Source organism: Anopheles ziemanni, chromosome 3 (assembly GCF_943734765.1).
Source record: "Anopheles ziemanni chromosome 3, idAnoZiCoDA_A2_x.2, whole genome shotgun sequence".
Lineage (NCBI taxonomy): Eukaryota > Metazoa > Arthropoda > Insecta > Diptera > Culicidae > Anopheles > Anopheles ziemanni.
In genome coordinates, this window is record NC_080706.1 from 14,654,291 (window position 1) to 14,678,080 (window position 23,790).

General features: G+C 46.2%; 2 protein-coding genes across 2 annotated transcripts in view; one reads left to right on the forward strand and one right to left on the reverse strand.

Annotated features, from left to right (window-relative positions):
• Nucleotides 1-6,755, forward strand: part of LOC131289126 (uncharacterized) — a 53,371-nt gene extending 46,616 nt beyond the window's left edge. The window contains exon 5 of the mRNA XM_058318331.1: nucleotides 6,663-6,755. Coding sequence (XP_058174314.1) covers nucleotides 6,663-6,755 — 93 coding nt within the window. The remainder of the gene's footprint in view (nucleotides 1-6,662) is intronic.
• Nucleotides 1-23,790, reverse strand: part of LOC131289125 (RNA-binding protein Musashi homolog 1) — an 82,694-nt gene that overhangs the window by 34,254 nt on the left and 24,650 nt on the right. The window contains exon 3 of the mRNA XM_058318329.1: nucleotides 9,012-9,032. Within this exon, the coding sequence (XP_058174312.1) occupies nucleotides 9,012-9,032 (21 nt within the window). The remainder of the gene's footprint in view (nucleotides 1-9,011; nucleotides 9,033-23,790) is intronic.

Consider the following 23,790-nt stretch of genomic DNA (forward strand, 5'->3'; position numbering starts at 1 on the left):
TCTAAGATGAAGAATCAATATGCAGAGAGATTCCCAACAAGACATATACGTTCTTTTCTGAGTGAGATCATTAATGTTTGAGGTAATTCTCAGGAAGGAAAAGTTCACATTTCTCATGTATTGCTGAATGGGAGACAACCCTAGGAATACAGTTGTTATACATCGTTTCTAAATTATGACTTATTTTTCGTTATCTGTTTATACATTTTATCGTAGCAGAAGCAAGAATTTGTTCGGATTATCCACTTTAAAGAAAGCCCTTAAGGCTGAGAAGAGGCGAAGCGCGGTTCTGAAAGCTAAGTTAAAAGGATTACGCCAAAGGAGCACTAACGGTTCCACATGGACTGAAGAAACAGTAGAGGATCATTTGTTTAAGGATACCCCACGCGGTTCATCCACTATTCTTCAGTCGTCATTTGACACTCTTGGCATTAACTCTAGTACGATGTCTATGTCATTCGCTACTTTGCAAATTGTTGAATGTAAGCCCAAGGAAGGTCAGGACGAGTTAGATAAGAGTACTTTTGATGGATGAAAGGAACAATTTCGGGCTGCAATGGAATTCGCCGGCATCTCAAACGAACATATGAAATTGAATGCCTTCAAGATGAAGGCTGGTCAATTACTCCTCGAGATGTTGGAAAACGCTCCAACCAATACATCTTCGGACCCCATTTTATTTCCGTATACAAATGCAATGGAAAGGTTGGATTGTTTGTTTAATTCTCGCGACTACATTTGCCTACAAAAGCAGAAGCTTCGAACAATGGTCCAAAAACACGGTGAATCTGACCTAACCTACGTAAAACGAGTTGTGAGTACTGCAAAACTATGTAACTACAAAGGAGAACAGCTGGTAGAAACGGTCGTAGACATCATTCAAGCCCACGCTTCAAACATCAAAGTGCGATTGGCGGGCAGGAAACTATTGAGAAAGAACGGGTCTATTACCCAGCTTTTAGATATGATACGCGCATGTGAAATCGATACCATTAGTGAGGAAATGTTCCTTAAAAATCATTCCCAGAGGGGAGTTGTAGCCGAAGTGGCCGCAATTACACAAAAATCAAGAACCGGTTTTCACAAGGAAATCGCTGGCCGTGAAGCATTCGGAGATCGTTACAGTCAATCAAATTATGGTAAAAGATTTGGAGATGTACAGCGTGGTAGAGGAATGAATAGAAGACAATCCATCCGGAATATGCCGTATCACTACCCTGGGACTCAACATAAACCGTGTTGGCGATGCTTGAGCCATTATCACTTACCGGAACAATGTAAGGTTATTGACAAAAGATGCCGTAATTGTCATGTCATCGGTCACATTGAACGCGCGTGCAAAGAATCTTTTCGGAAGCGCAACGACACAGATGGGAATAACCCGTCTCAGAATATGGAGCCACGAAAAATCGCGGCGGTTACTGACGATTCTGGCCAAGGAGAGGAGGAACTGATTGAAACTAAGCAGTCTATTTTACCTAGAATGGTGTACACGGAGGAGAGCCAACAAGTTACTAATTCTCTACACACTCCGGTGGAGGAAGTTAAGGAAAATATCCTAGTTAACATGGTTAACCGCAACAGTACGAATGAGGAGATTATAGTTGGAAAAATAGCAGGTTTTTCCGTAAGCTTTTTAATAGATTCCGGAGCAGATGTCAATACAGTAGACGGAAATACATTTGAATGCTTAAAGAACAATGATATTTTCAACTTGAAGGAAGGTACGGACCGACAGCTGAAAGCGTACGGTGTAAAGGAAGAGATCCAAGTGCAAGCCTCCTTCGTGGCCGAACTATTCATTTCCGAAGACCGACCACGATTGCTGGAGAAATTTTACGTCATTCCAGGGGGACGAGCACTATTGAGCCGGGATACAGCACTAAGGTACAGCGTCCTACAACTCGGAATGAATATTCCAGTGATAGGTTATCATGACGAATATCGCTTACTCCCGGGAGAGATTTTTGCCATCGCTGTCGAGCATGAGTTTCCCAAATTTAACATACCTCCAGTAATGTTGCACTACGACAAGAGCTTACCACCGTCTCGAAACATATTCACCAGTATCCCTCCAGCATTTAAGCTCGAAACGGAGAAACGTTTAGATGATCTACTTTCTACGGGAATCATAGAGCGAGTTACCAAAGACATGGAGAAATCGTTTTGTTCTTCGTTGTTGGTTGTTCCTAAAGGAAAAAATGACATTCGTCTCGTCGTAGACCTAAGAGGTCCTAACAAGAACATAATCAGAACCCCATTCAGGATGCCAACCTTCGAAGCAATATTATCGAAATTGAACGGCGCTTCGTGGTTTTCGACGATAGATTTAACAAGCGCGTTTTTTCACGTTGAACTTCACGAGGATTGCAGACATCTAACGAATTTTTTCGCCGGAACGGGAACATATCGGTTTAAAAGATTACCCTTCGGACTTTGCAACTCACCGGATATTTTTCAAGAACTGTTGCAAACAGTAGTCCTGGAAGAATGCCCAGGTGTATTGAATTACTTGGATGATATTTTAATTTTTGGTGGTTCGAAAGAAGAGCACGATAATCATTTGAAGTTAGCACTTCAACGATTGAAGGACCATAACGTCCGACTAAACCAGAAAAAATGCGTATTCGGAGCTAGAACCGTCAAGTTTTTAGGTTTTAACTTGTCTGGTGACGGTTGGAGGATCGAAGAGGACAAAAAAAGAGCCATCAAGAATTTTCGAAGACCTGAGAATTTATCGGAGGTTAAGAGCTTTTTAGGGCTGATGACTTTCGTAGAACGCTTCATACCTAAACGGGCTGATAAAACCGAAAAACTCCGATCGCTCACCAGTTCTAATAACTTCTACTGGACAGACGAGGAGGAGCGAGAATTTCAATTTTTGAAAAACGAAGCACTAAACTATATAACCAAACTCGGCTATTTTGATCTAAAAGACGAAACTGAATTATACGTTGATGCATCTCCTACAGGGCTTGGAGCCGTATTAATACAATTCAACGAAGAAGGTAGCCCAAGGATAATAGCATGCGCATCAAAGACACTTACACCCTCTGAACAGAGATATCCTCAAACGCAGAAGGAGGCGCTGGCAATTGTTTGGAGCGTAGAACGATTTACTTATTACTTATTGAACAAATATTTCGTTATTCGAACCGACTCCGAAGCTAACGAATTTATATTTAATGGAACACATCGTATGGGCAGACGAGCGGTGACACGTGCAGAAGCATGGGCCCTTAGGTTACTTCCTTATCATTTCAATGTTAAAAGAGTTCCAGGTCACCTAAATGTTGCGGATGCTTTGTCAAGATTGATTAGCAAATCACAAGAAGATGACGAGTTTGACGAAGACAACGAAAAGCACCTGCTATATTCTTTAAACGGCGGCAACATGAGTATCTCTTGGATGGAAATTCAGATTGCATCCGAAGCAGACGAAGAACTAGTTGCTGTAAGGGCAGGAATCCAGTCCGGAAAGTGGCCTAAAAGTCTGCGTCGTTTTGAGTCGGAAGCAAAGAATCTTAGAAGTTTGGATCCCATCGTATTCAAGGATGACTTAATAGTTTTACCATCAAAGCTGCGTTCTACAGCATTGGAAGCGGCACATCGTGGGCACGTCGATTGTGGAGCAACAAAACGAATCCTTCGAGAATTTTTTTGGTGGCCAAACATGTCAAAAGAGGCTGCAAACTTTGTGAATAATTGCGAGACGTGCATCGTTATTTCGAAAAGAAACCCACCCATCCCGCTTTCCAGTAGACATATGCCAAACGGGCCATGGGAAATTCTGCAAGTAGATTTTTTGTCTTTGCAAGGATACGGATCAGGAGAATTCCTGATAACCGTCGATATTTATTCTCGCTATTTGCATATTTCGGAGATGAGGAAAACGGATACCCAAAGTACCAACGCTGCGCTTTGCAAGGTTTTTACAATTTGGGGCCTGCCTCTTATAATACAGAGTGACAATGGTCCACCATTCCAGAGCTCGGAGTTTAAAGAATACTGGGAAGACAAAGGAGTAAGAATCCGGAAATCCATTCCTCTGAGCGCACAATCGAACGGAGCAGTAGAACGACAAAATCAAGGTATTATTAAAGCAATGGCAGCTGCAAAAGAGGAAGATAGGAATTGGAGAGACGCATTAGAGGAGTATATATACATTCATAATACCCAGAAACACCATTCGCGTCTGGGAGTTACGCCTTTCGAGCTTCTAGTCGGATGGCGATTCCGCGGAACTTTTCCTTGCCTATGGGAGAGTAAGGAGCCACTCGATCGTTCAGATATTAAGGAGACTGATGCCGTTTCTAAACTAATAAGTAAACAATTCGCAGACAAACATCGCGGAGCAAGAGAATCCGATATAACAGTCGGAGATACAGTGGTGCTTGCTATTCCGCAAAGAACAAAAACCGATCCAACATTTTCCAGCGAGAGATATACGGTATTGACAAGAGATGGGGCAAAAGTGGTCATAATAAGCGAATCAGGAGCTAAAATAACCAGAAATGTAAGAGACGTGAAACGCGCCCCGGATCGAGAGAATGTTCAGGAGTCAAACCAAGGAAGCGGCTTAGAGATCAATGGAAAAGCAGTTGACCCTGCAGAAGATAACGAGCATATCAGCGGTAATCTACAAACAAGACCCCGAAGAAAATGTAAGATACCGAATAGATACCAGGATACAGTTATGTATCACGTTTTCGATTAAGAGTAGAGGTAGTGGAGGATGTAGGGATTGAGCCGAGCTAGATGAATATATTGTATAATAATAGTGAACGAATTAATCGAAATTATAAACGAGCGAATTTCGAATGCGAGGAAACGAAAAAAAATTAAAAATGAAATCATTCGCTATATAGTTGGCAATGAAAATTGGAAGAGCGATGGTCTACTACTGAACCGAGATGGATCTGCATATTGAAAAAGATGGAACAAAGTAGACATTGGAAAACGAAATGGATTGAACCATCAGTCTTGTGATTGATTTTGACGAGAGTGGTTGGAGATTGTAAGAATTAAGAGAGGAAAAATTGTCGAATTTGGAAGTTGAAATATATTGGAAAAGAGTAATGATTCGTGGAGATCACGACACCACCCTCACCTTCGAACGCCGTATTCAGTGAGCTTTGCTGCTGTGAAGTTTTTCTATTGGATTTGTTGATCTGAAGTCCGTCCTTTTAATGTCCGGAAAAGCGGGAAGGGAAAAGCGCCAGGGTTCAAACCCTGGCCGATATGGTGATGTTGCACCCGAAACGGTTCGATTCCTCGGTCCGATCCGTTCTCGCTTAGAGAACCGTGTTCCTCTTCCTCACCCATGGACACTTATGTATGTGTGCGTGTGTTTGTGTGTACTTCCAGGCGGTTGTTATTTTGTCATCTTGTCAATGGGGATAGGGGCTCCCAGTTTTTTTTGCGGATGCTACCGTTTTCCTTTTACTGGCGGAACAGCACACGTGTCTCCGGACGAAGGCTTCTCGTTTTTTCGGGATATGACCAACCGTTTTCCTGTGTGACATGCAAAATTTCAGGAATGCTCGCCGCACGCAAGCAGACACCCCTCACACACAATTGCGCAATTCCCAAATAAAAAAAAACGGAAGGAAAAACATACACCGACCTCATTGTTGGCCATCCGCCAGGCCCGACGATCAGTTCTTCCATTTTATTTCGACCTCAAGCACGACGACGATTGAGCAGGAGAGACCGAGTGGTGGTAGTGTGGAAGTTGATTTGGGTTTTTTGATGGTGCCACAATTTTTCCTGTCCCCCGGACAGCATTTATTTATTTGTTTTAGTTCGATAAACAAACTTCCACCCACGGTGGTGGGGCGTGGTGGAGGAGGAGGGGAACCCCATCTATTCGCAAACCCAATAAGAGAAGAACATGAGTTGATAAAACCAAATAGAACAATATCATGAATATTGCTCGATATATCCCTTTTCGTTTGCATTTTGATGGCCTCCTCTTCGGAGGGAAAAAGAATCAAACCCGGGCACGACATTTCGCGGTTTGATGCGTTTGCAGGACTCACGCCGTGAAACCCTTGGAAGGTAGCAACGTCCCATAAACCTACCGCCTGTGTGTCCTCTGTACGCCCCGCAATGCGAAAGCAATGACTTTCCGTCGGTACCTCCTTAATCGTCCAATCCGATTTGTGCGAATACAGAACAGCCGGGCCGGTTGAGCCGATTTTCGCTGACAATTGGATCGGGTGGGAGCCAGATATTCGCTGGCACGCATCATCGTCCGAGGTAGTTGATGTTATTGGGTTGCTTGCGTTTTTACAACCGCTTAAACCATCAAGTTATGGGAGGCGGAGAGGAAAACTCACAAATCGAGGGACTCCCTAGCGGCTCGCGGTGCGACGGAATCCAACGGCGTTTACACTGCTTTACGTCATCGTAAAGCAAAGTGAAGGTAAAGAGGTCGACCTTTCGAACATTTACGCTGATGTTACGTGACACTGGAGGAATGGGTCGTCTTCGGGAGGCATGGGATTCCCTCGCGCGGGGGAAAATTGAATAACATCTCCGATTTATTTCACATTTTACGGTCATTTGAAATCCATCCGATCGAGCATTTAAGTTCACACATCGAAGACGGAGACATACATTTCCATTCAACCCATCCGTGCTCTTGCTTGCCGTTGCAGATTCTTGTCTACAACCAGAAGTACGGTGCCAATCCGGAGCTGAACGAGGCCCTCGGCTACCGCGAGGAGTACAACAAGTTGGCCGAGAACTGAGAACCAGCGGGCAGGAAGCGGTAGACCGGAAGCTAGATGACGGACGCGGGGACCCCCATTGGTCATCATCCCACGGGACAGGATGAGCTTTTGCAGGACGCAGTGGCGATAAATAAAATATATTAACCATTCCCAAGATGGTGAATCAAGAGTTACCTAAATAACCACAGTTTAAACGGTAGTATTATTAGACCAATCACGTTCGTGAATGTTCAATATTAAGAACTCCAGTTCCATTACTTGTTGTTAACGTCAATTTATCTGGCTTTCATGCAAAAATAAATGTTTGCTTCAAACTAAACCATTGCGCAACATCTCAATAAACAAGTTATAGTTCTTTCGTTGCTAACCATACAAAAAAATGAAACTGTTGAAGCCAACATCCGGCGGCTTGCAGCTCCATAAACATACGGTGCCTGCTCTTAAATGTAATTGCCGCAGCAAATTGAATGAATAAATCGATTGATGCAAGTCGCAAACTTCCTGGAACCCTTCCATCTTCCTTGCAGGAGGAAGTACACATTTTTCTCCTCCATCCATTAGGCGCACCGAAGAGAATGTGTGCTCCCGTTCGATGCCGTTGACTCCGAGCATCCGATGACTTGATTCTGCAAGAATTGCAACAGCATTGCATTAAGCCCGTGCGGTATCTTCTGCACTCGACAGTAATGCACTCGAACGTAGAACAACCGCACCGATTGTGTGTGTGCTCGGAGAGAAACATCCCCTCAACCCCCGTCAACCCACAACTTGGACCGTATCGTGGTTCAGAATCTTAGCGGTGGAAGTAAAGTGCCGACGACCTAATCACCTCCATTGGGTTCTACAAAAGAGATCAATCGGCGCCGTTCACTGCAGAGTCCGCTAATAATGCACCAGAAGCTGCAGCATCTGTGCTGTCTCTCCCTCTATCGTTTGTTGTAGGACTGGATGTCTCTCTCTCTCCTTTTCTCACTTTGTATGATTTAATCGATCCGGTATGTATGTGTTCATCTTAGCAAGCACAGGAACAACGCCGTGGCTAGAGATTGCCACCAAAGGAAAGCCACATCAAATGATCGATTAACTGCCAACCAGAGCCCGATGCCGTTCACATCAATTGGCAGTCAACAACACTCCAGCGGTGTGGAGTTCGCAGTTCTTCGTGCGATAAAGTTGCCCTTCGAAGCGATCGTGTGCATCGGGATGGAAGAAAATTATTTGTAATGACGCGAACCTTTGGCGAAGTAGATGTCACTAGCACGCAACAAGGTACGTGTACATTTTATGGTTGATGCAGAGAGGCACTTGCTGGGAATTGAAAGGAAAACTCATAAACAAATATTTTCCAAACGACACCATTAGAAATGAACTACAAAGTGACACTCTCAGTAGAAGCAAACACTGAGTGTGAAATAAAACACACCAGGCAGGACACACAAAAAGGTGCACATCAAATTTTCCCAAGCGGGTCCCAACTGGGACCATTTTCCCCCCCACCGAAAACTAGGACGCTAGTTTTCCGCACACTTGAAAGAAGGCGGTAGCGGAGGGAAAAGGAACAACCGAAACGACAAAACTTTCCCAATCCTCTCACAATGCGCCGAGCATCTTCATCATGCTCATCAGCATTTCGGCATCAACCGAAGCGCGCGCCGCGTTGTGCTGCTGCTGCATTCCCTCTTTTGATCATCGCAAACAACAATGAGCGCAAAGTGATGGAAAAAGGTGTACGTTTTTCCTCCGGTTTTCTCGGGATGAACGGTTGACTTCCCTTCCACGCCACATCTACTTATCTACTAAAGGATGCTTCAAACGTCGTTGCCGTCGTCGTCATCGTAGCCGTCCGTCTACTTCTACCTTTGGCCAGCTGCCTTCTCGGCCTCTGTAAGGTGCGGGGGGGTGCCGCCACCCCCCTTCCGCCTCCACCATATCTCCCTGACGAGATGGAAAACATTCGGAGCCAAAACGTTTGCATGCCGTTTTACGATCGCTTCGTTTTCATCAAAACCGAGCAAAAGGGAAAAGTCAAGACAACGATGGAACGGAGATGCGAGCCACGATGAATGGGTCTAAGTATTCTTGTTTCCCCCCGATGGGATGGTTGGGTGGTGGATGATGGTAGTGGCGGGAGTGGCCGTCTACTGGCTTTGTTCTGATTCAGGTTTTTCGCACTTTTGCGAGTGTTTTTTTTTTTTGTATTTCTTGCTTGCTTGTTTGCTTCCGCTAGCTATCCTACCGACTGGCTTTCCGCTGGCCGTTCTCTAACACACTTACCCAAAAGTGGTTCCATGCAATCTAGAACGAGAGAAAGAAGGGGGAAAAAACAAGAACGGACAATGTTTTACACAAGTTTGTCTTCTTGTGGAGCACGCGCCACATTTCGTAACTAGGTGTATGGAGGAGTTTTGTTTCTGATCTTCTGATGTAATAGGTAGGAAACGCTGTGAGTTCGTGTGTGTGTGTTTGTTTGTGTAAGTGGTTCGCAAACGGATACTATAGATGCAGGTGTGCTCGCAATAGGGGGGGTGAGTGGAAAATTAGAACTAATATATATATGTTTATATATTTCACCAAAGGAAGAAGAAACACGGGAGCAGGAAAGGAGCAAACAACACAACTCTTCTATGCTGCCCTTCCCACCTATGTGCGACATTCCATTCCAACGTACGTTACAAAATACACCACAATTTATGAGTTGGGTTACGGTGAAGGCTACGGTTAGTAGTAAAATCGCATGGGGAAAATAAAAGATTTAAACACACCTAGGAAAAAAGAAACGGAGCAGGGGTGAACATTACGCTGTTGAAGAGAAAATTAATTTCGCTAAAGCTAAAGCCATTCAAACATTCAAAAATTCAACAAAGCAAAACTCAACCAAAATAAGAATATTTTGCTGCAGAGATTTAGGCATCATCCATGTCAGATATTTGTAGAATGATTTTTAATACAATCAGCCATTTATTCGAACGGCATGTTGGATTAGGAGATCAAATAAAAAAGCGCAAACATTTCCCCGGCTAAACTTCCCATCAGTTTCAAGGGCACGTTTACGCAGAACTAGTAATCATTTTAACATTTCCGCAAGGCAAATCAACACGTGGCGTCATAGGAATTTAGAATTAAAATATTTTCCTCGCGAAAAACCCACCCCACATCTGGGATATGAAATGGAAATTGGAACATTTGGCACGTCACATGATCCTTCGTTCACACTACCGCCCGTTTTTTTTCCATACGACCGGACATGAATAACGGCTCAGAAAAGGACGGCATGAGTGAAGCGTTAATTGTTATCGAAGCGTATACGCTTCCTTTTTTCTCCGAGTAGGAAACGCAAAAAGAAAAGGCCAAAGTATCCCGAAACCCGTGCCTAATGTGTTAAAGTTCGTCGGCCCGCACCGGAATCTATCCCCAGGCCGACGGGTATTTCCGCCCGAAAGTTTCCGTCCCGCTCGAAAGAAAGTGGCCATTTGTGAGGATCGGCACGGAGCAGTTCCTGCAAAGTGCTTGCTGGAATGGAAAACCCCGATTTCCCTTAACCGGAACCAGCCGTTCCCCCGGACCTGCCATGTTCCGTGTTCTGAACTAATGACAGAATGGGGCCCATCCATCCAGTCTGACGTTCCGTGTTTTACCGGACCGACAATGAAGCAAGATCGATAGATACGCTAAAGGAAAGTTTTCTATTCGATTAAATAATGATGCCGATTCTTGGCGCTTTAGTGATGAGGAGGGGTTTTCTTTTTTTTTCTTCTTTGTGGTCGGAAGTAACGAACGGAACGCTCGCCTCTTCATCCCAAAAACCCTCGGACGTCATGTGAAGCGTTCCAAAACCACAATGACGCGCGTGGCGCAGACGCAGACGTCCACCGGGCCGGAAAAGCAGCCACCGTAATGGAAACACTGAAATCTACCCACCAGCTTCTGCATTTATATTGAACCGGCACAAACAAACCGATGTGATAAAAACGGAATCCAACCCCATCGCCGAGCTTTTCTCTCCGATCGGAAGGTAGCGAATTAGGGAAACGAACTAATCAAAGGGGAAAAAGGAACCAACCGGGTAGGGGGTGAGAAGGTCAAACCGGAAAGTGCAGGTTCTCACTTCAATCCCTTCCCCGAGCGGGGCTCCGAGGGTATTGCTTAAAGTCTAGCTTCTCGGAACGAAGAGATAAGTCTTTAAGCTTTTTCGTCGAAGCTCGTTGCATAAGCCGGGCAAAGAAGCCCGCAACGTTATGTTTCTCGCTAACGGAAATATCCCACAATTCACGGTACGTTATCCTGCAGCAAGCGAAGCCTTACTTTTTCGGTGAAAAACGTTCGCCATTAGAGTGGATTTTTCCCCCTTTGAAGCTTTTGCTCCGAGACGGTGCTTCTCCTAAACAACTTTTCCCTCCCATCTCAGAGTGAGCATAATTGCAACGACAAACGTTACATAAAAGATAGTGTGATAAACATGAATACCATCGCACCTATTCCTCCACCCCCTTCGACGTGGTGGGAAAAGCAATGCGCAGATTGGAATTCAATTACAATATTTCCTTCCCAATGGCCCCCGCAGCAGTTGGCAGAAGCCTCGTGGCCCATTCCAGCTTCTTTTTCTTTTTTTTTCTTTTTACTCTGAACACTAAGGACGATCCCTCCACTCCACTAACTAGTACTAAGGCCCGTTTGCTAATGTCATACCGCACACGTGCGCGAGGTGCTAGAGGGCAATAAAAGTCAGCACACACGAGATGACATTAATAGCAACACCACAACCATCACACCCAAATCGGGTGTCCTTCCATTCATTAGCGAGTCGAGATGAAGGCAGGTGGGCCGGAACCAGGTGGGAATTCTTGGGATTCCACCCCACCCCCCACGGTTCTTTCTGGAGCCATTTCCATTAGGACTGGGCCGTTAGACCTCCCACCCGATGATTGCGTTAGCCGACGAGCTTTTGGGTAGTTCCGAGGGATATGGGAAACGCACGCATAAATAAGGACCTTCCTCCCGCCTTTCAAGCTCCGGGGCGCGTCGTCGTTTGCGATAATTTCATTCCACCTTTCCAATGAGGAATTATATACGATCACCGGTGGCAATGGGCGAAATTGCACATTAGGACTCACAATCGCATCCATTAGTCACCCAAAAGCATGTGGAATTAGAAAGTAACACATTATTGTGGCATAAGTTTGCGTCAAAAAAAAAAAAAAGAAGTCTTCCAATAATCATTCGCAAATAAATCAAATCAAGGCGTTCGCAGAAAAGGAAATTCCAAATCTAATTGGAATTGATACTAAGAAATATAACAGATGGGAGCGAAACGTACAAAGCTGTCCATTTGTTGCCTAATTTACGTCCCAATGTCCAAGAAACGGTCTTCGGGAATCCACCTTCAGCTTGTGAGAAACAGGTATGACATGTGCCCAAGATTACATCGCCTCCCCCTCCCCACGTGATACCTTCCGAGGATATCGGGATATCGGACGCAGCTGTCAAACCGACCATCGATATCAACCTATTTTGCGGGGGGCCATTCTCCTAATGCCAACCTCTGCCAGGGCTATCTGTTTGTTCCTAATTCGTGTTATTTAGATAGGATATCTTGGCAGCTTTCAGATCCGAGCAGGGAGGCAAAGAACTCAGACAAAATGATGATATCAATGATCCAGAGACTTAGTTAAGTTGTCCCAAAACGCAGGCTACATATGAGGCCTTGTTTTTTATTTCAAGGCAAGAAATGCGTATCCCAAAGTAATAAGTATTCCCCCGTTAAGTCCAAGAACTGGAACTCCTAACGTTTTGGACGTTGCCGGTAATAGGCATCTAATACGCATCTCCGAAGCATATTGAATTGCTGTCATGGTGGGGACCTGCTGTCGGCCTTCTTCACAAAAAACAACAACAGCAGCGTCCCCCCGGCACGTGGGGATTACTGGTATGTGCCCGGTGTATTAGTTTTGAAGGCTCCCCCGCCAAAAACCCTGAAGTAACCTTCATCATCCTTTGCCTTTTGCCGGTCGCCCGGCGTGTCGTCTCGGCGTCATCAGCAGCTGGGGATTAAGTACACCTTTTGAAGACGGTTATAGTGCTGTGTGTCGGCAGTGGCAGCAGCAGGCAGAAGACACGGGACAGCAGATGGTAACCCCGAAAACGGAAAGCCCCAGCCAACCACAGCCGCAAAACGGGTCCTCCTGCTGCCTCTGCTGCTGATGATGATAGTGAAGCCAACGATCTTTCCACCTGCCAAGTAACGGTACGATGGTTCTTCGTTGCGGCAGCGCACACGCAGCTGCATCGGGACGCCGTTTCTCAGGTGCACAGAAGGGACGAATCCAATTCCATTCCAATGCATCGCCTCGTGCATCGTATGCGGTTAAAGATGCTGTTTCGTGCGAACATCAGCAGTCGTTTCCGATCGAACCGCTGCACCCGTATCTTCCGGCAGGCAGGACGGAAATTGGAGCGGGTCTGTGCGGACAGGGGGGAAATTTTATCGAACCGTCAACGGCATTCCGGCTAGGCGAACGTTTTGTGAACTCTGTAAAATGAGATACCATCGAACGGTTTCGATCTGGGCCAAATATGATTCAATCCATTTCCGGACGTGTTCCGTCACTCGGCGCTCGGCATCTCCGCACGTTCGCCAAACGAGCTGACATGTATTTTCCTGCACCGTTCATCGCTCTTCCGGTACGATACGACCTGAACAAGATTTCCCATACGTCACGCGAGCTGGAAAAAGCTGGTTTCACAATAAAACGCTCTTTGTCTATTATAGGAAAATCTAATTTGCTTTGACTCCCGGATGCCAACAAACCGGTTTACCGAAACAATAAACAGTGGAGTAGAAAATATATTTCGCAAAATTATATTTAGACGCCTTTTTCCGAACGCAACTTTGGCGTTTTAAAATAGCATTCACGCTTCCCAGACCAACCGTTGCTAATCCACCCTTTGCCAGCCGGAACTCGAGCAAAAGTAAATGGTGGAAAACTCGGGAAAACCACAGAATTGCAATCCTTCAAAAATGGAAACTATGGTCCGTTTTTTTTTGCCATTGCAGGACAAAAAAAACTGGATCACAGAATGCTTTCGTCGTGCCGCTCATCCGAGCAGAGAGCACCGAATGCAAACAAAAAAGGAGAATCCCCACTTTCCACACCTTCCCCCCCTTCTCTCTTGAGGGAAGATTTTCATTCTGACGAAAATGTGCGCTGACTAAATTGTATGTGCAGTCTCGAAACAAAAAATAACTAAAAAAAAAAAGAACGAGGCCAAATGAAACGGAGTAACAGCGGTGGGTGAAAAACATGAGTTTCCTTTTCAAACGAAGCTCTTTTTCCGGCCCCGCGCGAAACTCTTTCCGAACAGCCGAAAAAAGTTTCTCGCCACGATGGGATTGCGGAACCGGGAACGTCGCGTTATAGGGGTTACATTTTTCTCCTGCATTTTCATACTTTTTCAATGTTTCAACGCGCTTCCGTTGCCGCGGAAGCTTGCAGCATTTCCTCCACACTGGCGGGCGGGATGGAAATGCGGGGGGAAAAAGGAATGTAATAAGAGAAAAGCCAAACCCCCTCCGTCATCTGCAGGAATCATTGTTCCAACGAAATTCAAAACCTACCATGAGCTGTTTACATGTAGAGAGAGAGAGAGCGAAAGAGAATGAGGATGATCCCACTGTCGAAGCCTCCTTTAATCAAGTGCATTCGGTGATTTCCAATTTTCCCGCATTCGACGCACACGTGGCGATGGCGAGCATTGGAATGGAGGATTGAAACATTGATGCTTTTCGTGGAGCAAACAGAACCATACCGTGTCCTAGTGAGCCCGTAGACATGCTATCATTGCATTTTACGTGAGATCCGGAGGAAAGTATCGGCCCTACATTACGCAAAATGTCATGTTTTCCGGTTCGTATCTGATTTAGAGCTTTGTTTTTCGTTCCTCCTGTGCGTGCTGCCTCCATCAATCGAATATGTTGCGTGAAATATTTTTATGCGTTCAGGAAGAAAATTGAATTCGTGCCATATCGTCTGCGTTTTATGCAGCCGTCTGTGACAAATTGCCCTAAATTGAGTGCGTGTGTGTTTGTTTGGGTGCCACTTCAGGAAAATCTCTAGGAGCATAAAGATAGAACACATGTATGTTTTTCTTTAGCCTAATTCCTTTGGATCAAATATGTTCTCAAATTAAATGAGTTTTCACCTATCAAGCCCCTTTCGTTTAATTTTTTGAAAAATCAAACTAAAATAGGTTCAGTTTTTCACACACTCCTCTCACAGAGACGGTAATCAAACAGTGTTATGTTTATTCTTCAACAGCCATGCTTCGGTGGCAAGGAATGGTAAACATTCGCCACTGGGAACTGAACCTTTGAATCCCGAGGTTGAGAATGTCGGGCAAAACACATACCACAAGCCGAGTACCAATCAATTAACGCCCCCCAGTTTTCTGCAACGGGAAGCATTCGTCCACTCAAGGGTCATCGTAAACCGACCAGGTATTTATTCATTGAACCGTAAGTTTCTTTGAACCTAACACTCTCCAGATTGAACTTCCGCCCCGGCTCGGAGTCGTAGGTATTTGAGAAGTGCTTTACTGTTTGAATAAAATATTCTCGGGCACTGGAAGTTGGTGTGGTTTGGTTTGGTCCAGTATTAAATTCCTTGCACAACATTTTAGTTCGCACCGATAAACCATGAAAACGTCCCCATGAAACAGCCTTTAAAGTGTCTAAAACTCATATAACATCGCCTTTTTTTTCGCACACAACGTGTTGTAATTTGTTGGGTAAAAGTGAACACAAGCCTTCACTTAACATTACCAACCGAGATACAAAAACGCGAAAAAAGGTCACTGAAAACTTTTACGACCATAAAAAACCAATCCCCTAGGGCTACAAATATCATCCTGTGTGATTGTTTCGCCGACAACTCAACAGCTGATCTGGGGGGAATCGACACAGTGTGTTCCAACAGCCACTTTCGTAACTTGAACAATTTTTGTCACCCAACAGAACAATGAAAAAGACCGTCACAAACTGTTTGGTTGCTTCATCGATTGTTTCTTGCAAACAGAAGTGCGTGCATAAATCCAATTTTCCTCACCCGAAAATGAGCAGACCCCGACGCCGTTTACGAAACAATGACTCACACAAACATACTTTAAAGTTCGATGCATTTTGAGCTACCGATCGGAACGAGATATGATCGGGCACGCGAAGGAATTAGTGAGCAGTTACAGCAGCGGCAGCACATAACGCAAATAACGCCCGACGACGACGCCGCCGCCGGTGGTAGTAAAACCGCTGGAAATGTCAAACAGCAAACGGCATTTGTGTTCCTTCCTGCGTTGCAGTTTCCTTTTCCCCGACCGACCGACCGACTGCCTTTATCATGCAAGCCGTCATCGTACGCGATCGTGCGTTCGAAGCCACCCGTGTTTCCACCCGTAACCACCCCAGACCGGTGAAGCCCCGATCGAACCCCGGCATCGCTGGAAGCTGAGAGATGGAGTTGAAGGGCGAACGGGAAAAGACCGCCCCGGGCCGCCTCTATCGACCACTCCTCAAGCGTGGAGATCGCGTTCTCTGATTCAGCGTCCAAGTGAGTTCGCGAGACAAAGAACGTGATGGATTTTAAGCGTCATATTTCGCGTGAGGCAACGTTTACGAGCCTCTGGGGAGTAATGCCTCACTTCAGACCTTATTGACGATTATATTAGCATTGATCACCGATCCCGACTGACCGAGGGCTCGAAGGTGAATAATTTAAATTTATTACTCCGAAACTTACCTCAAAGTGTGGCTTATGTCGTGCTTGATCCTGAGGTTTGGTAGCATTGGAGTCGGTTGGAAACGCTTTTCTGCAGCCATGAAAACAAATTACTCGAATCGAAAATTTGCTCACAATTCGTCCATAGTAGAATCAATTAAGACAGATAGAAAACCCATTAAAAAGGCCGACACTTGGAGCTGCAGAAACGCACTTTAAACTGCGTCGTCAACCCAACCGGGCCAACCGTAACGACAATGGATGCCCGTGTCAATATTACTTAAGGATAGTCGCCGGGGTGTCACTGCCGGGGGAGGGTGGAAATTGGAATGAAAATTTATTCACCCCGGGGATAATTGCGAACGCCAACATCATTGGCGTGGTGATGAAAACGAACGACACGAACGCAAAAATCGAGAACAATAACTGGCGTCCACGGAACCACGAAAACCGATTCCCTCATCCTCACGGAGCCCTCTCATCCTGAGGCGGGGCGTTTTTTTTCGCTTCGCTTCTCTTCTCACGATGACGCTCTTCCTCCAAGTTCTTCCGACACGCTTCGGTACCCCGCGTGAAACGACGACCTCCTCCCCGCGCCCTGAAGACGCCAACGAATTGGGCTTTCGTTTCCTCCAACGATCGCCAGAGGTTGGTGAGACCTCCAAAACGGCCATACCATCTACTTAGCGCGCATGGCAACGGGGGGCACAAGAACGCCTCGATCGATACAAACGGCACACAGCAAAACAAGACAGTCATGGTGGCTAAATGGTGGAAAAAGAATCATCCCATCTGGAGAGCTCGGGCTAAAATCGCTTCGAGGCTTAAGAGTTCACAAGTTCAGCGATCGAGGAGGATCATTCTCCCGTGATCCTCGATGTTTCGTTCCTCCTTCCTTTGCGCAACTATCCATATCACGTCAAACTTGATCCGCGGATAGATGGAGATCGATTGCCTTCGAGATTTCAATCGCACAAACATCTGGAGCCTTTTGGGAACGCTGAAGTGATTCGAAGCCGTTGTTCAGCGTGTGTACGTTCTCTTCCCCCATCGACGTTCTGCCGCCTCGGGCCATCATTTATTATTGCCATTTTGCTAACGTTCAGTAATGATTTTTTGCCGTTTTTTTCCTTGCCCGCCATCTTAACGATCGATGTAAGCTGCAAGAACCCTCCATCTTCTATCAAAAGCAAGAGGGCAAAAAAACAAATAAACAAAAGTGAAAAATTGCAAAACCCTTGGCTTCATTGTAAGTAGAATCTTGTGCACAAGAGCCACACAACACAAAGACCATACGCCAAACAACAGACTCATAGTCAAGAGTTCCTGATAGACTGCACAACGGAATAGACTAGTGTTTACAGAAAAGCACATTCAGCCGTCCCGAAATGTAAAGATGGAAAGGAAATGATGTTCCACCCAACAATATGCTAAGCACACATGACCGCGCAAGGCCACTGCACATACTAGCACAAGGCAGGCATTTTCCGGATTAGCGCCATGTTTGCCAACCTCGTGCCGAGGAACCGAGTTTCTTGAGTGGTTGTGTGGGGGTGGGAGGATACCACCCAACGCCGTCTGAAGAGGTCCTTTCACGAATCTGATGCAACTGTTGGTCGATCCGGCTCGAGAGAGTTTTATTGCCCGACCGGAGTGAAGGATCGTACCCCCACAAATGGGTCATGGAAAATACGCACACGACACGACAACGGCTATAGAAGAACGTTCTTCCGCTTACATCCGACGCAAACAGTGGGGAATCTGTTTTTTTTTTCCTCTTCCGTAACAATGCATCGTAAAACTGGCCAAGGGATTACAACGGAAGGGTTGAACAGTTTTACACCGTCCTTGAGGGATGTTAAATACATCATGGGTGAAGGATGTGTCGGCTTCATTAAAACTGATTCTCCAAGAGTTTATAACACGTGTAATACTTCTCCTTTCCTTCAATCGTGCTTTTAAATAATATTCACAGCGCAATTGCCCGGTTACTCAACACCTGCATCCATCACCTCACGACGGCAGAGTTTAAATCATCGAAATGACAACCATCGATAACATCCACCTCAGGCCCGAGAATAATCGCAGATCTTAGACGTGCCATTGCTTCCCCGCGACGTGACAGGCATTCCCATCCCCGGGCCGGATGCTACTTTATGTAATTAAAACTGTGGAAGCGAATTGTGCGCGCAGGTGAAAATGTGCGACGGCGAAACATTTGTAAGCGGCGGCGGGCGGAAAAATAATTACATTACGAGAAAAAAGAAGTGGTTCTCCGAAATCTCAACCCAATGGGGGCGGTGGTCAAAGAGAATCTCTGATGCCTCCAGAAGGACGATGATGATGATTTGAGCTTTCGCAATATATAATGGACACCGGGAACGCCACCACTTACCGCCACTGTTTGCTCGCCCCGGTTTCGTTTGGGCCGGAAGCGATGCAAGACGACATCATTACACAATACACACCACCGACGGAATGTCACCGGCGATGTCCGGAAAGGCAAAATGCACGCGGTTCCGTAAGTAATTTAATACGCGACTCGATGGCGGGAAGGCACCACAGTATGGGGCACCTCTCTCATTGCAAGCAGTTGCGGTTGGAAGGTGGACAAATAATGCGACATTCCTTGCTCCACAACAAATGCTAACAGTTTGATTTACTTCCCTCCCGGGATTGAACGAGAGGAGGTTGTCGTTTTTTCCGTTTTTTTACGAAAGTAAGAGAAGGTTATTCGCGGGAAGATGTTTATTTCTACAGCGTGTTTCAGCCGTGTCAAGCTGCTAAATAGATCTTCGTCTTGCTAATTAAACACGCCGTACGTATAAGGCCATCAATCTTTGATGCTAGAAACACAAAACAACAACAGGTTGGCCCCCGATGTGTGAAACATAGAAAATTACAACTTCACGTAACGCGTGGGGATGTAGAAGAAGTTCGTCAATGTTTTCCGTTTGAAGGCAGTTTGATTTGGATCAATTTGTATTGTTTCGTAGAGGAAGAAATCCACCAAAGGAAATCAGTGTAATTAATCAACATGATTTCCGACTACAACGTTGCTACTAAACCTTAACAAGAACCGAGGCAGAACAAACTGAATATGCAGCCATCCTGACACCGATACGGATTACTCTGTCATCAAATGTTTCCTCGTTGCGAAAACCCGAAAAAAGGAAAGCGAAATCGGTTCCAGAGCCGTCCATTTTGGAATGTGCCAATCCTGTAATGCAACCCACCGGATTCCGTTTGGCTTCGTAGCTCCACCGTTCCTCTTCCTCTTCCTTGCCAAACCCATTGTGTCGTTGCCTTTGTGCCATGTGACGGGGACGGAGAGTTCGATACCGTATCATCGGGGCTTATTTACATTTTATGTAAATTTCTACACAGTTACAAAACGTCACACCGTCTTCATCGCGAGCGCAATGCACGGACGGTGCCAAATTTGCTTTCATTTTCCTCGTCGTTTCTGCTAGGATTAAGGAGCGTTACTCTTTTCCTTCTTACTTTTGGCCCAACAATGTGCCGATCGACAAACTGTCCCTCTATCGATGCGGCTGACGGGCTGACTTTGACTGGCACTAGGGGGGGGGTTGCGCTTCGGTGGGGAAAGCCCTTTTTCCCTTCCCTTTTTTTGGCATTTGCACCGGGGGAGCATCGTGAATGTTACAATCGTAATATGGATATCCAAATACCAACAAAACCGTACGACCTCCACCGCTCGACTTCTTTCAGAGATGGCTCCACTCTGCAAGAAGGTGTGTGTGTGTGTTTGTGTGCCTCCAGACGTGCGCACAGAGAAGAGAAGAAAATTATAACCATCCACCCCAGCCATTTTCCTTCCACTTCCCCCATCCAACCCACGCACGGACCTTTTCCAATCGATCCTCGCTATAGCGTGTCGTAGGCTTCTCTCGGGTGGAGTTGGATTGTGTGCGAGAGCTCCAGGGGGAGGGGGTGGTGGTGATGTGGTGGCGATTCTTCTTTGTCGAATGAAAGGGGGTCTGAATGTAATAACGGAAGCGAATATGGTCGAAGGCGAGCGAGTTCCCTTTCGTCGGAGCGAACGGCTTGGAAAACCGAATCATCCACCCATTCGGTAAAACTTTAACAAAACAGGGAGACGGGGGGATTGGGGAGCGCCGGGCAGATCGAACGGGGCGTCGGGTTTAAAGTAAAATACTCCATCGGAAGCGGGCGGGGTGGGAAAGCGAAAAGGAAAGTGCTGGAGCACGTGCGGGCGTGTTGCATAAAGCTGGCGAAAATATACGGTATTCCAAAGGTAGCTCCGGCGCAAGTCAAGTCTAACCTCGCAAAAAGGGGTTTTGACGTTGGGGGGAAGCAGAAATCGGCGAGACTGTTCGCTACTCGGTTGTGAGACGACGAAAGAACCCTGGAGGAGTTTTCAATGGCGATTTTTCGAATAAGACCAAATTGTTTACGACGTCGAGACGCTACCTTATCCCCGGCGCACTTTTTCAGGATGACGAGTTTTGCAGCGAACGTCTTTTTCATGTTCATGTCTTCACCGTTAAACTGAAGGAACTTTGCTCCGTACCGTGAAGTACCCGAAGGAGATTGAATTAGTAATCCGTCGGTTACACATTTTTATAGCAGCAGCAAACCGCAACTCCGTTCCGATCAATCATGCCGTTTATACACACTGGAGTAAGTATGATTGCGAGCGTCTGCAAATCGGCCACTCCTGTGTTGACCGTTTCGTGCACAAATTGGTGACCGAAGCAATAAAAAACACCTCCCACCGAGCGCACCACAAAGTGGCCCAGCATGCGTTCGGTCCGAATGGAGCATAGAAAAGTCGGGCGACGATGATGACGACGGCGCTTAACCGATCGGACAAATCAGAAGCTCGAAATCCGGAGAAGGGCCGAACGGAAAAACGCTTATTTTTCCCTTCGCAATCAAAAACCACCAAAGCTCCAATTTACCGTTTTTCCCCACGTTGGACACTCATTTTCCCTCCGGTGTAATAGAAATTTATATTAAAAAAAAACAACCGTATAAAATACGTCATGTCCGTCACAGAAAAACATCACCAACACTGCCATAACTGAATCGAAATAAGTTCCCATGGAGTTTACCGCACGTTAACTGTACCGAGCCATGGTATTTAAAAAAAGAAACTTATTTTTATGGCACTTTCACTCTCTTTACTATTTTGGATATTTACACACCATTTAAACACCGTAATGGATGTTCTTCCTAAATCTGTCCCGTACTCGAACACACAGTTTATTATTAGTTTTTCTTTTCCATTGCTCATTATCTGCCGCCGTTTTTCCCCGAGGCAAGAATGTTTATGAAACTGTCATAAATCAGTATTAAATGTACGTACAGGGTAGTGTGTTTCTGTTTTCCTGGTAATAAAAATGATTTCCAAAAAGAAGACAAGTACACACGGAAATGTTGGACCCAATAGCTCATTTTAATGGCTTCTTCATCATGATTTGCAGTGCGACGGCCTCGAAAAGGCAATCTTAAAAATATCGTCTTTTCTTCACCACCGCACAAGATCCTCCGTAGCGAAACGCACACACACACTCACACACACGGACACACGAACATTGGCCAAGAATCCGAACCGGAATCGCACCTATCAGAGTGTGACCGTTGGTGTATCTTCTTTCGGTTCGGTCGTGGGGATTCCTTGTGTCGTTCGTTGGCGGGAGGGGTTCGTGTCTTGCAAAACGTACAGCTCCAAGTCTCCCAGCGCCAAGTTCACTGGCTTCACACGGACGCCACATGGTGTCGTGTCGAGCGACCCCGAAAGCTCTTGCGCTTGGACTCTTCGCTTCGATTCTCTTCGGTTCTCTCCTGTTCTTTCCCCCATTCTACCCGGCGAAATGAGGATTCGGTCAATTAAACCTTCAACTGGAGAAGCGAAACTTCAACACGTTCGCCGCGGAACAGGCGGTGGCGGTGGTACTAGGAGGCAACAACCTTCGCCATCCTGTGGCCGGGTCGCCGTCTTCTGCGGACGCTACGTGCAGTTCCTGTCGCGTCACATAAATACGTACGCGGTTTTGGTAGAAGGGGAAACGGAAAAGACGAATCAAGTCTTTTAGTCCCCCAGACCCATTGCATGGAAAGCCCTTTGCTTCTGTGCTCCAAAGGTACATCGAATCGTGGGGTACAATGTATGAAGAGAACCAATACCACTTTACAATCATTTAACATTTTCCCTTCCACTTTTTTCTTTTCTTTCACAATTCTTCTCCGCTTCCGTATCATCCCGTAAGTCACTTTCGATTACTGCTTCCATGTTTGGTTGCCCTCTTTCATTGTACCGTGGATTGGAAAAAGCTAGAACCAAAAGCCCTTTCCCCGCGATGGAGGTCATTTTCAGACCAAATGAAATTCCCCACGGGAATACTTCCCGTTCAAACATAATTTCATAGTTTTTGGATAGTTTTAAAGTGTCTGCAAATAAAAATCGGTACCGAAATAGACACCGAGGAAGGATCCTGCAATAGACACATCACCCATGGGAGAGATACTAAAGCCTTCTCATATCGGGAAAAAGTTATCTAAATGCCCGATGACGATGATCCTGGGCCGGTATTTCTGGCCCAGCTGTGCGGAAGCAGCTGCAACACCGAGGACACCGAGCAACTCGACTCGCCGCCAGACGAAAGCGCTGACCGACGTGATTCACACAATTCTGCCATTAGCTGAACGCTGCTAGCAGCTGCACGAAGGAGCAAAAAAAACCGAACAAAACACTCTCTGTAGATTGGATTTTCAGCCGCAACAACGTGCAGAGCGCAGGGGGGGTTCAGCGAACGACACCGCCACCAACACATACACACGCCCCCCGATCGCTGGACACAATGCCGCCCAACCCCAACACGTCGTCCTCGTCCAAGGGGGCTGCATATAAGAACGGAGAAGTAACGTTGGCCGAGGAGTGTGTTGCAGCAGCAAACGAAAATTGCACTCTCCCTCCCTTCAGAAGCGGAGGGGCCGAGGAAGGTAAAGGGGTGGTGAGGCACAAGGGTCTCCCTCCCCTAAACCGCCGACTCTGTTTGTTGTTCGTTCGGTCAGTGAAATTATTTGCCAGCGCACTCGGGAACTCGTGAAGGAACTGCCCGAGAAGTCCCCGTTAGAGGGTCGGTAGGGAGCCGAAAAGGGATGGAGCAGGCTGGTTTGGATGCTGCTAACGATCGATCCCCCCCACACCATCCACTCTGTTGCGAGAACGAACGCAGGGGGGAAGGGAATCAATGTGGAGGCTCTTTTATGTTTCACTATTTCCAGCATTATGCACAATA